Source organism: Rhinopithecus roxellana, chromosome 9, assembly GCF_007565055.1.
Source record: "Rhinopithecus roxellana isolate Shanxi Qingling chromosome 9, ASM756505v1, whole genome shotgun sequence".
NCBI lineage: Eukaryota > Metazoa > Chordata > Mammalia > Primates > Cercopithecidae > Rhinopithecus > Rhinopithecus roxellana.
Genome location: NC_044557.1, coordinates 12,256,277 through 12,268,652, shown reverse-complemented (window position 1 = coordinate 12,268,652; position 12,376 = coordinate 12,256,277). Strand labels below are relative to the sequence as shown.

The 12,376-nt window shown below is 34.8% G+C and overlaps 1 protein-coding gene across 1 annotated transcript in view; it reads right to left on the bottom strand.

The window, feature by feature from the left end:
* PXDNL (peroxidasin like) overlaps positions 1–12,376 on the bottom strand; it is a 513,952-nt gene that overhangs the window by 101,359 nt on the left and 400,217 nt on the right. The window contains exons 15-16 of the mRNA XM_030937395.1: positions 3,334–3,442; positions 1,423–1,580 (exon numbers count right to left, since the gene is read on the bottom strand). Coding sequence (XP_030793255.1) covers positions 1,423–1,580; positions 3,334–3,442 — 267 coding nt within the window. The remainder of the gene's footprint in view (positions 1–1,422; positions 1,581–3,333; positions 3,443–12,376) is intronic.

Genomic DNA, 12,376 nt, shown 5'->3' with positions numbered 1-12,376 from the left:
GGATTCATTCTATAACACTAAAAGATGTTTCCAGAAGATCCCTGGATTATTTTTGTGCTGTTCATCCTGTAAACAATGGCTAGCTGCTAGAAGAAGCAAAATGGAAAGAGAACAGGTGCCGGCCAGCTACTAACTTCTACTCTGTTCCTTTACAAGAACGATGTTGGCAAGGATTTGTTCATCCACATCCCAGAATTGTTTTGTTGATTTTTGTTTGTTTCATTTCAGAATTTTTTCTCTCAAGTTTTGTGCTTCTAGAGAACAAGATCAAAGAAATGTCACTATGGATCATGTGAATATTAACCCACATGATACTCGACAAGGAGGGATTAAGCAGCAACTTTCTGAACTACTATAAGCTGTCATTCCCTGGCAAACAGGCAAAATAATAAGGGACATGCTTGGAGCTCTACCTTTTAACAGGGCTTAAAATTCCAGCATTCTCCCAATGCTACAAAGACTGTTCACTAAGTCGTAGGAAAAGTTACCATCTCTATTTAATCCCCAGAAACTGGCAAGCAATAATGGGACCATCTGCACTTTATCCGTGTTAGCCAGTTCCTGGCTGGATCCTGAGATATCCTAATCTTGGGAATCTGGATATTTTGGCTAAAGAAGCTTTGAAAACCCATCATACTGGCTGACCAGGGACAGTCATATGCCCATTAGGGAAATTGTACAGAGCTCCAAGGACTGAAGCAAGCTCACAGATAGGCCTTCTGCACCATGTCTCGGTTGGTTTTCTGAAGGAGAATAAAGAAAGGGTAAGCCGATAGAAGTTGATGCTGTATTCACAGCACAAATAGTATATAGCAAAGAATCTTCATTTATTTCATTTGAAAGAGAACAACTTAGAAAATCTGAAAGCTTTCTATATCATCTCATTTGACATTTACTAAGTAGATGTCTGGTTTTAAGAAGAAATACACAAGAACTTGGATATACCAAAAAGCAAAACAACAACAACAACAACAACAGAAAAAAAAAAAAATCAAAAGAATTGGGGAGGGATTATAAATATTATAAGTGGTAGAAGAAATTTCAAGTAAATTCACTGAATGATTCAGGTGATTACAAGGATAAAGTAGAAGAATATTCCCCTGGTAATAAAGCATTTCTCTGTAAGACACAATAATATCTTTTACATTTGAAACACAAGTTCACTTAATATGTTTCCTAAATTTGTTCTCTATACATATAACTGTCAAAAGCTGAGACAAGTTTGAATATATATTTATCATCCTTACTTTGGAATTACAGTTCCTATGAGAAACATCTGTATTTATTTGGTAAAAGTAATAAGTAAATTAATTTCTAAATCCCAAGATATTCTGGAGATTAAAAGTTCAGTGTCCATTGCTAAGGTGGTAGTCAGTTTTTCTGTGGGCAGTAGGCTGAGAACAGAATGGCTTTGCAGCTGACCTTTGCCTTCCAAGTCCACAGTGAGCCCCTGCTTCGCACGTTCCCGTATCAGCTGCAGCGTGTGCTCAAAAATCTCCCCTGCTCTTGCTGTTTCCACAATCAGTGGATCACGCGGGTAATGAAACTGAACCAGCAGGTCACTGGAGGTGTGAAGTTTTCTGCAAATGACAAAACACATGATTCTTTACAAGGCAAGACTGCAGAATCCATGAAGCTTGCAAATACTGTGCATTTAAAAAGGCATTTCCCAAACGTTCGAGAAGAATGAAAGCTCCACCACTACCATAGAAGCTCTACAGAGGAGCTGTGGGCTCTTTTCCTATTTTGGTAACAACTTGATTCCAAATGTTAGTCCCAGTGCTGAACTCAAAAATATATGTTTTTAATGAATGGATGATTTAAACAATAGTTTTATGCAGTAAACAACATCCATGGTGGGGTTCTAAACTGGAAGGATCAGTCAATGAATGGATTCTAGGGGGCTCAGCAAACCTTCTGAAGTACTATGCAATACCCTCGGTCTGCAGGACTTGGCATTTTGTGTCTTCTCTTTTCCTGAGTGTAATCTCCTAGAAATTCCCGCTTGCGTTTAGAATCCTGCTCAGGCCTCACTCTCCCTGTAGAGTTTCTCTGAGAGCTCTGACAAGCTATCACTCCATCTTCTCTATTACTCCTGTATCCTTAAATATGTCTCTTATATACTCAGTAAGATGTACTTGAATTGCTGACATATTGTCTCCTCTGCTAAAGAACGAACTAGGTTACTGATGAGATGTTGACCTATTATTGATCTTGTATCCCAAATACCAAGCCCACTGACCAGCACTCAACAGCAGTCTATGCACATTTGTAGAACTGAACCAAATATGTTAAAAAGAAATTTAAAAGCACTGAGAATTTGAAGCAAACTGTTTTACAGACTTTGGTCAACTGAGGTACATCTCATCCTCTATGTCTTGAATCTTAATAACTTGAGGTCACAGAATAATAATAATTATGCTAGTAGCTCACTTTGGTTAAGCACTTTCTATTCTCCAGGCACTGCTGAAGCACTTTTTACATATTATCTCATTTTTTCTTCCTAGAAAACACATCCATGAAGTAGATCCTACTGTTATCCCAATTTTACAGGCAAGAAGCCTGAGGTACAAAGATGTTAAGTTATTTGTCCAAGGTCACCCAGACAGAAAGTAATGAAGTGAGCAATCAAGGAGAGAATATAAATTGGCTGCGTGGCTCTAGAACACATGCCCATGACCACAAAGCCATTCTGTTTATGGATGTGCAGGAAGCCAGATGAGACTCAATTTGGGATTTTACGATGTCCCTTTTTGACCACTAACTGCAAATACTGAATATATACTTCATTCCATTATGATAAAACCAACAATCATCTTTTTTGTTGTTGTTAATACATCCTGATGTCACTAACACAGAGAAGTTAATGGATGGATTGGAAGTTTTCACTAGTCCACAAACATTCCAATTCAAATTAAAATAATGTAAAATGCCAAATATCCTAAACATAATGTTTGTCATAGGCTCCCAGTTTATACCGAGGTGTGTTCAACTTAATAATCATTCTCAATTCACACATTCAGGAGCACTGCATCTGACACTGTTTGGTGGATGCTGAGGTAACAGAGCCCATTACCTAGTATCTATTGTCAACCTACATAGCATGGACCTTTGGCATAAATTAATGCCATTTATATTCTATGGGGAAGAAGTTTCCCCTTTTTTAGGGTGAACTGATAATGATGGCTAGCCCAGATGGTGACGCATACACAAGGACTAAAGAAAGCACTCTTCTGCAATCTTATGCACTATAATGTGACTTATGGAGATGATAAAAACCAAGTAGAACAGAAATGAAAAAAAGTTTTCAATCTATATAAAATAAATTCTTACTGTGAAAATAAATGTCTTCGTGTGGAGTTAATTGCACTGTCAACTCTCTGTACAGCATCAAGAATGGAAGACTCAACAAAGTCATCGCCAGCTTGTCCACCCTGTATAGCTTTGAAAATCAATTCCATGATTATAAATATCAAACAGACCTTGAAGTTAGGCATGATATGATATAAATGGCATTACATTTTTAAGAGAAAACCTCTAAGACAATGAAAATGTTATACAATATCTACATGATAATGCCCATTGCAGAGAGTAGGTAATTATCTTGAAGTAAAGCTTCATCTAACAATAACAATGTTATTTAGGGAATTAAATTATTCCAAAATGTAGTAAGGCTATGTGAAATATTTCCTTTTGAACAACGCTGATTCACACGGGATCCAAGTTTGTCAGCAATTTGTCATCTTGGAGAAGGTATGAAATACCTATCTCTTCAGCCACCTTGCTTTAATGTTAAACATTAAAGCAAAGTGAATATTGTTCCATCTAACTGAGGCTTCTTAAGGCAAGAATTGAACTCTCAGTAAGATTTATGGGAAAATTAATTTATGCTTTTTTATAGCTCTCCAACATGTGAAAATACTGCAAAGTTGAATCCTATAGACAAAGGAAGCTATTTACTTACAGCTGATCATTTCCAATCTATTGAATCTTCTTCAAATAATGGTTTAAGAAGTTTAACCATAAAGGAACAAATACTAAATAAAAATTATTATGAATGAATATTTACAGTTCATATCAGATATATAATCAGCACAGTATCTAATTCATTTTGAGATATTAAAAGTAGAGTAACATTTTATATGACACAGACAATGAAAACAATAACTTTTTAGCGCTGCTAAATATTGAAAGCAAAAGTCGATATAGCTTTAAATGTTGAGTTTGAAATTAATGTCATTTAGGGGAAGTAAAAGTGATTACAAACTTAAATAGTAATAGGAAGGTATTGTATGTATTATCAAAAAGAACTCACAATGAAGTAACTAATGTAAGCCTAAGTCAAGGTGTTACCACAATACAGTATGGTGCTATTATAAATATATGTATCTATATATGTGTTTATATACATATTTAAGCATATATATTTCACAATCGGTGTGCCCATATAGCATTCTATATCTAGATATTACAGGAAAATTCCTGTATATTATGACCATCTATATACCCTAGATTTTATTGTCTTAAAAAGACCACTAACATAAAACAATGTAAAGAAAAAAAATACCAGTGGTATGGAAATATTATAAGGAAAAAATAAAATTCAGGACTATACTGAAAATCCTTCTTGGCAAACTAGATTATGTGCAGCAATTGTGAATAAGTAGGTGGCTCCATTGTCAAGTCATTGCAACCTTTATCATGACCACAAGATTGAGGCTCAAAATGGCCAATGCTTTTCCTAGTCCAAAAAATACATGGGATTGACCACATATTAGCTAAAGATAATTGAAAGAAAAAAACACAAAAATTGATTAATTCAATTGGATGAAATTAACAATTTCCTTTCAAGTAAGAATATGAACAAAATAATAAATGACACAAATAGCTGACAATATTTGCAATCTCAAACTCTGATGCAGAAATGATATTGTGTTTCATACAAAGAAACCTTATAATACACCAAGAAAAAATATATAGGCAAGTTAAAAAGAGGAAAGCTCAAAAGTTAATAAGGATATAACATGCTCAAAATCACTTGCAACCTCAAAAATGAAATTTAAATTGTCAATGAACTACCATTTTATGCTTATTCTGGAAAAAAATAAAAAGCTGGTTAAAGCCAAATTTTCTCAGAAGTGAGAGTTCCTATAAATCCTCAGGCAGCCTGATAGGACTGTAGAATGGACACCTATTTTGGGGATTGTATTTAGAGCCTTTTTTGGCTGGGAGGAGATGGCGTTTGTTACTTAGTAAAATTACATATGCACACATCCTCTCATCCAGCAATTTCAATCCCATGCATATATGTAGAAAAATTATAATTGAAATCCACAAGGGTATGTATGAGAATGCTTATTGTAGCTTTGTGCAGTAGGAATTGTAGAAAATTGGTTGTACAGCAGTGGAAGTGTGGGTGTATTAGTCTGTTCTCACATTGCTATACAGAACTACCTGAGACTGGGTAATTTACAAAGAAAAGAGGTTTAATTGGCTTACAGTTCCTCAGGCTGTACAGGAAGGATCACTGGGGAGGTCTTAGGAAACTTACAATAGTGGTAGAAGGTGAAGAAGAAGGAAGCACATGTTACACGACTGGAGCAGTAGAGAGAGCAAAGGGAAAGAGGCTACACAATTTTAAACAACCAGATCTCGTGAGAATTCACTCACTATCACAAGAACAGCAAGAGGGAAATTCACCCCAATCACCTCCCACCAGGCCCCTCCTCCAACATTGGGGATTAAAATTTGACATGAGATATGGGCGGGGACACAAATCCAAACCAAACCAGTGTGCAAGGAAAATGTGGTGGATGTCCAACGTGCATGCAACAGTTAGAATTGCAAGTGCATGCAACAGTTAGAAAATGTGGTGGCTGTTCAACGTGCATGCAGCAGTTAGAATTGCCTTGCATATGTGGACAGACACTTAAAAGATGCTTAAGGTAAAAATTAGAAAACTAGAAAGAGATTACCATAAAATGATTGAATTAAAATATATAATACTTAGATGTAGTATAGTTGTTACATATATAGCAAGGATGACGGAAACAGAGTATGGACATAAAAGGGAATGAATTAATTAGTTAACTGAGTAATTAATATAATTACTGTGATTGGGAGAAAATAATACTATAAACATAGCTACATTAGTCTGCTTATGTGTTCAAAAAAAGTCAGCAGGAATGAGCCTACTTAATTTACTTTTACCTTAGAAATAAAGAAAGTAAAATCAATCAAATCAATATGCACTGGCATGTATGACTTGATTATTTAATCAACATATTAGCTTTTCTTTGTCCCTTTTACTCCTTCACTTTTGGACCTCAAATATAGAAAGCATCATTAACTACATGCTTCTGTTTGTGTCAGGTATTGTCACTGGGCCGCTGCATCTGGGACAAAATATGTTATCAAAGGTCTACTTGGATTGGGAAGTAAGAAGGTTGTGTGCTAGGACTGAGTTACCCTACAGGACGTAGTGCTACTGAGATGCCACAATTTAAAAGGCTATTCACTATGGTGGACAGAAGTTGATGTAAAGTATAAATTTCAGGAAATCATCATTTAATATGTGAATGTGAATTGGATTGATATTTTTGCTTTTATTCTATTTATAAAATTGTTTTGCTGTTATAGTTGTATAAGATTTACAAGCATGGGGATTTTACAGCCCTTGTCTTCATCTTTCAGCTCATCCATTAAATGAAGAGAGCAAGCCTTGCTCAGCACAGAGCTCAGGGCTGATGTTGATTATCAGATAGCAAAGACACGCAAAGTTCTTTCAAAACTACAATGCACATATAAGGTGGCTTTCATGATTAATGTGTTTTAAAACCCAGAGGCAATCTGTATCCTCACATGATTATTAATTGATACTGCGTTATACTGTCATTTCCTTCAATATCATTTGCTATTTATCTATAAGAATCAGAAGTCAACCAGCATGTAAAAGTGAAAAGGAGAAGAAAATTTAAAAAATGGAATACTATGCAATAGTCTTTGAAATATTTAAACTACACAAATAGAAAACACATAAAGTTGTTCAGATTCTTAAAACCACATTAAATACATGATGTATTCAAACAAAAACATTTTTGATAACAAAGTTTTCTCGTTTTTATGTTAGTTATGATTTTTTTAAGTTTATGTGGTTTAAGAGTAAACTAAAACTAACTCTTTTATTATTCATTTGATTTCAGTGTTATTTTGTACAAATTGCAAAAATGGTTTTATAAATTTCTTTAGAACAGCACTATGTTATGTAAGTAAATCCAGTGTGTTGGGGACACATTAGAATTAATCAATACTGTTGTAGTTATTTGTCTCAAAAATCATCTCAGTTAATGGTCTAAGGAATAGACTAATCAGAAAATTCTGAGCATATTCTCCATCATTTTGTGCAAACTTTTACAGGAGTAGAGGGACAATTAGATAATTTTTCTTTGTTAAGTCTCAGGGTTAATAAAAATGAGAAAAAGGCCTCAGTAGATTTACAAAATAAACATGTTTAAAGTTATTGATGCACATCTACTTGCAATCCTATCCTTGTATCTATGAGGCTATCACCATTATTGATGGTAAAATCAAATGGTAATATTGAGTCCTTTCAGAAAAGGGGGAGCTTAGGCCACGTGGCCACTCACTGCTCTGCATGAAAGGCCTGGTTCTGGGTCACTTGGGGACTGAACCTAGAGATGGGATGGGAAAACTAAACAGCTGTGCTCCTCTGTCACCATTGCTAAAATACACCTAGACCTCAATAAAGGCTGAGATTTTTTTCGCAATTACCAATGGGGTTTTGAGTATTTTTTTATCCTCCCCTTTTTCCCCCTGGGGAAGAAAATTAGCAGATGATGTAACTATCATAACTAAATAGGTCTTATCACTCTCAGTCTTTCCCTAAAAAGAATGATGCTAACACTGACATATGTGAGGGCTGTCCTAGGACACCAGAGACATGACCACAGCATACACACTGATGGTAATGACTGCCTTTATGAAATCATTTTCTTTCAACAGCAGAGAATCTGTCTTACTCATCACTTTGCATCATTAAACATGGAAACGAATTCATTGCCCTGGAGAGCTCCACTGTTTTTCACAGACTGGAAAAGGAAAGGCACCATCTACTTTGTTTAAGGTTATGGTGCTCAGATTACAACTTTTTAATTGTTTTCTTTATAATGTTTAAACTATTCAAACACTACAACACCAAAAATCTGGAAATGCTACTTACACATATTAAAATGTATATGTTAAAATTTTGAGAGCGTTTATCTCAGGATAGAAGTATGTGGTCACTATGTATTTTATGTACAAAATGGATGAGAAATGTGTTACTTTTAATATAGTTAAAGGTAATATAAACATAAGTGTATGTACACTAGGTACATGCTGTTGTTTACAGAAATATTTCCCCATTCATTGTATTATTAAAGTTTGACAAAAATAAAACAGAAAAGAAAATAAAAAGCTTGGCAAGAGAGCAAAAATAGTTTGTAAACTAATTTACCCCCTATTCAGAGTAAATTGTAAAATGTAGTAAAACAGCAATTTAAAGCTCTTCAATCACCAATTTCACTTCATTAATGTTTGAATAAATATAACTAATGAAAATATTTTAATACCTTATTGTCCACTCATGACTCTGCAACAACTTCAGTGGCTTAGAAATTGATGTTTGTCTACACCATGACAAATATTGGGATTAAAATGTCCAATAATTCAAATAGAGAATCGTTTATACAGAGTTTTGAAAAATAACTGGAACTCACAAGAATTGAACAGGTTAATTAATGTATAGCATTTGGAACACATGGTAAATGCTCAATAAATGTTAACTCTTATTTTTACTAGTGATATTCCTATGAATTTCGTATAAGTTATTTCATTAACTTGAAAGAAAAGGTCGCACTAACCTAAAGTCAGCTAATGTAGCCTTAAATCTTCAATCAGTTTAGTTTGATAATAATTTATTGGGTTAAGGATACAGTTGAAGTAGCAAATATTATAGGTGGGAAGATAATTTGGAAAGTTATTTCCAAACCTACATTCAAAATGATGAAAGACTGAGCCATAGAACAGGAGTCTCATAAAGAAGAGAAGTGGAAAAGAAGCAATTTTGGAGGAGGAAAGACCAGTGAGGCACTGAGTTGGGGTAAGGGAGCTGGGGAGGAAGATAAATCGTGAGGGCAGCTTCCTGCTTCTGCTATGAAGGCATGCTAGGAGGAGACAAGGTATTCGGGGAAAGACCAGGGGTTCAGATTTGAATATGTTCAAGATCAGTTTTTAACATGAGGAATTGCGAGGACAGTGGGTCCACCAAAATGAGGTGCCCAACAGACAATTAGACACTTAACTAGGGATTTCAGAGGATATCGCATTGCTAAGGATTGTTTTCATACAATTTAAACCAGTATATGCATGTTACATGCTCCAAGTTTTTCATTTAATAAATTATGGGTCATCTTTGCATTTTTCACCTTGTCCACATATTAGTTCAATGTCTCAATGGTAAGAATTTTATCACAGACATGCCATAAAGTGCTTCCTCATTACCATTGCACTATTTTTGTAACTATTGTTTGAATTCTATCATGGAAACATAGAAATTCTATGCCAGAAAATATTTTGTATCTAATATTGAGAGAGTTCTTGAGAGAGTTCAGGTCCATCTTTTAAAAAAATAAGAAAATCAATTCCAGTCATGGGTAAGGAAGTTATCCAAAGTGGCTGAGATCAATGAAGTCTGATGGCTTAACCCAGGGTCTTCTTCTCACTATCTCACACTTCTAATATTTCATATAAATGTGTTATGTATTCAGTCAAACCGAATCATTTTCACTAGCAAGAAATGGTCTATACTTCACAACACTTACTAGCACTTTGTAGTTAATATAATATAGTGACTGTTAACAATAAATTATTCTTAAATATTTTAAAAAACCAATAAATATATAAATATTTTATCTAAATAAAGTGTGTAGCATTTAGATACAAAATATTATCTAGAAAAAAGAGAGAAGTGGGCAATAGAATTAATATTTGCTGATATAAAATACATTGACAACATCCTAAACAAAGGATAGCTTCCCAGTAAATACTGTATCAATCTTACAGGTTATTTAGGTAAACTGTTTACAAATCTATTAACTCTAAAGGGAAAATGAGCTTTCTGAAAAAATTACAAGTGTACAAATCTTTTTGTTCCTTTGCTATCATAGATGCCCTGCTACAAACATCAGTCAGTAAAATGTAAATTTTATATAATGCCTAGATGGTTGTGTACTTTTCATTATTGCACATCACTTTCTATGGCTGTAATTCCCAATGTAAATTAGAAACTCAAAAGTCATGATCACTTACTTGTGTCATTTACTCCACAAATGGAGTTACAACATTCTACTATGACTAAGTGGGGGCATCAAGATTGGAAAATCCTCCTGCAATGTATAAATTTTTCCTTTTAGTTGTAACGACTTGGTGAATGAAAGGGTTTCACTCACAAAACATTAAATGTTACTTTATTTTGCCATATTTCACCTTATTCTGCTAGTTTGGGTTTTATAAATACATATACACTCCTGTCTTGGATCTTAAATTTTCTCAAAACTTTTAAATTTGTATTCTTTCATCTTTCTTTTACTTTATTAAACAATATTTCTAACATTATGAAATTTATTTGGTATAAATTACTTTTCCCTCATATTGACATATAAATGCCCCAGAGCCAAAAAAGTTTTTATTTGTTGAATAACATTTATTTTATTGTGTTATTATCTCCTTATAGTCTGTTTCAACACCATAGAACAGAATATCTCTGAATGTTATCACTATTCTGAAATCTGGTAAATAAAATGATTAATGCATTTTACTGAATGTTTTACTTCTGTTTTGTTTTTGAGATGAAGTCTCACTCTGTCACCCAGGCTGGAGTGCAATGGTGTGATCTTGACACTGCAAGATCCACCTCCCAGGTTTAAGTGATTCTCTTGCCTCAGTCTCCCAAGTAGCTCGGACTACAGGTGCGCACCACCATGTCTAGTTAATTGTTTGTATTTTTGGTAGAGACAGAGTTTCACTATTTTGGCCAGGCTGGTCTCAAACTCCTGACGTTGTGATACACCTGCCTAAGCTTCCCAAAGTGCTGGGATTACAGGCGTGAGCCACTGCACCCAACCTGAATGTTTTACTTTTAATACGTATGTGTAATTACATTCAGTTACATTTCTGTTAAAGAAGATGAAATTCTTGTGTTGGAGATTCTAAAATGTTTTTTCACTGTGATCATAGTGCTTCTGTGTATGTGGAAGAACAAGACAGAGATGCAATACAGAGAGAGAGGATGTTTGTTTGCATGTGTGTTTAATGGCAAAGATTTTTAGCATTTCTAAAACATTGGGATATTAATTTAAATTCTGTAATAACTTTTTCCCAAACAATCTCAAAGGCATTTTTCCACAGGTCTCATAAATAGTTGAAGAGCAAAACGTGAACTCCATAAATTTATAAGAAACACAACTACCATAGATTTTAAATCAGGAAAATCATGAACTCACAGAGAATAGTAAAGTGAGACTAGGATTTTGTAACATTAAGAAATTTTAGGTCAAGCATGGTGGCTCATGCCTGTAATCCCAACACTTTGGGAGGCTAAGGTGGGCAGATCACCTGAGGTCAGGAGTTCAGGACAGGCCTGGACAACATGGTGAAACCCCATCTCTACTAAAAATACAAAAATTAACACGGCATGGTAGGCGCCTGTAACCCTGGCAACTCGGGAGGCTGGGGTAGGAAAATTGCTTGAACCCAGGAGGCGGAAGTTGCAGTGAGCCTAGATTGTGCCACTGCACTCCAGCCAGAGTGAGACTCCGTCTCAAAAAAAATAAAAAGCAATTTTATAAAATAAAAAACTTCTGACACTATTAGGACAAATATTTGTTGATTACTAAACTACATTATTATAATTTTAAGAATATTATTCTACAGGAAGACATTTTTACAATATGGTATAATGAATGCATGCTGACTGATGTGTTGCTAATGAAAATATACATTTTATTTAAAATACCTAGACAAGGGATTCTCAATCCCAATGACTTGAGAATAAATCCACACTCCTCACTGAGGTTTGAAGATCCTATAGCAGGGGTTCCCAACCCCCAATACTGGTCATAGACTGTTAGTAACACAGCAGGAGGCGAGCAGCAGGTGAGTGAGCATAACTGCCTGAGCTCCACCTCCTGCCAGATCAGCAGGGGCACTAGATTCTAATAGAAGCACAAACTCTATTGTGAACTGCACATGTGAAAAATCTAGGTTGTGCACTCCTTTTGAGAATCTAATGCCTGATGATCTGTCACTGTCTCCCATC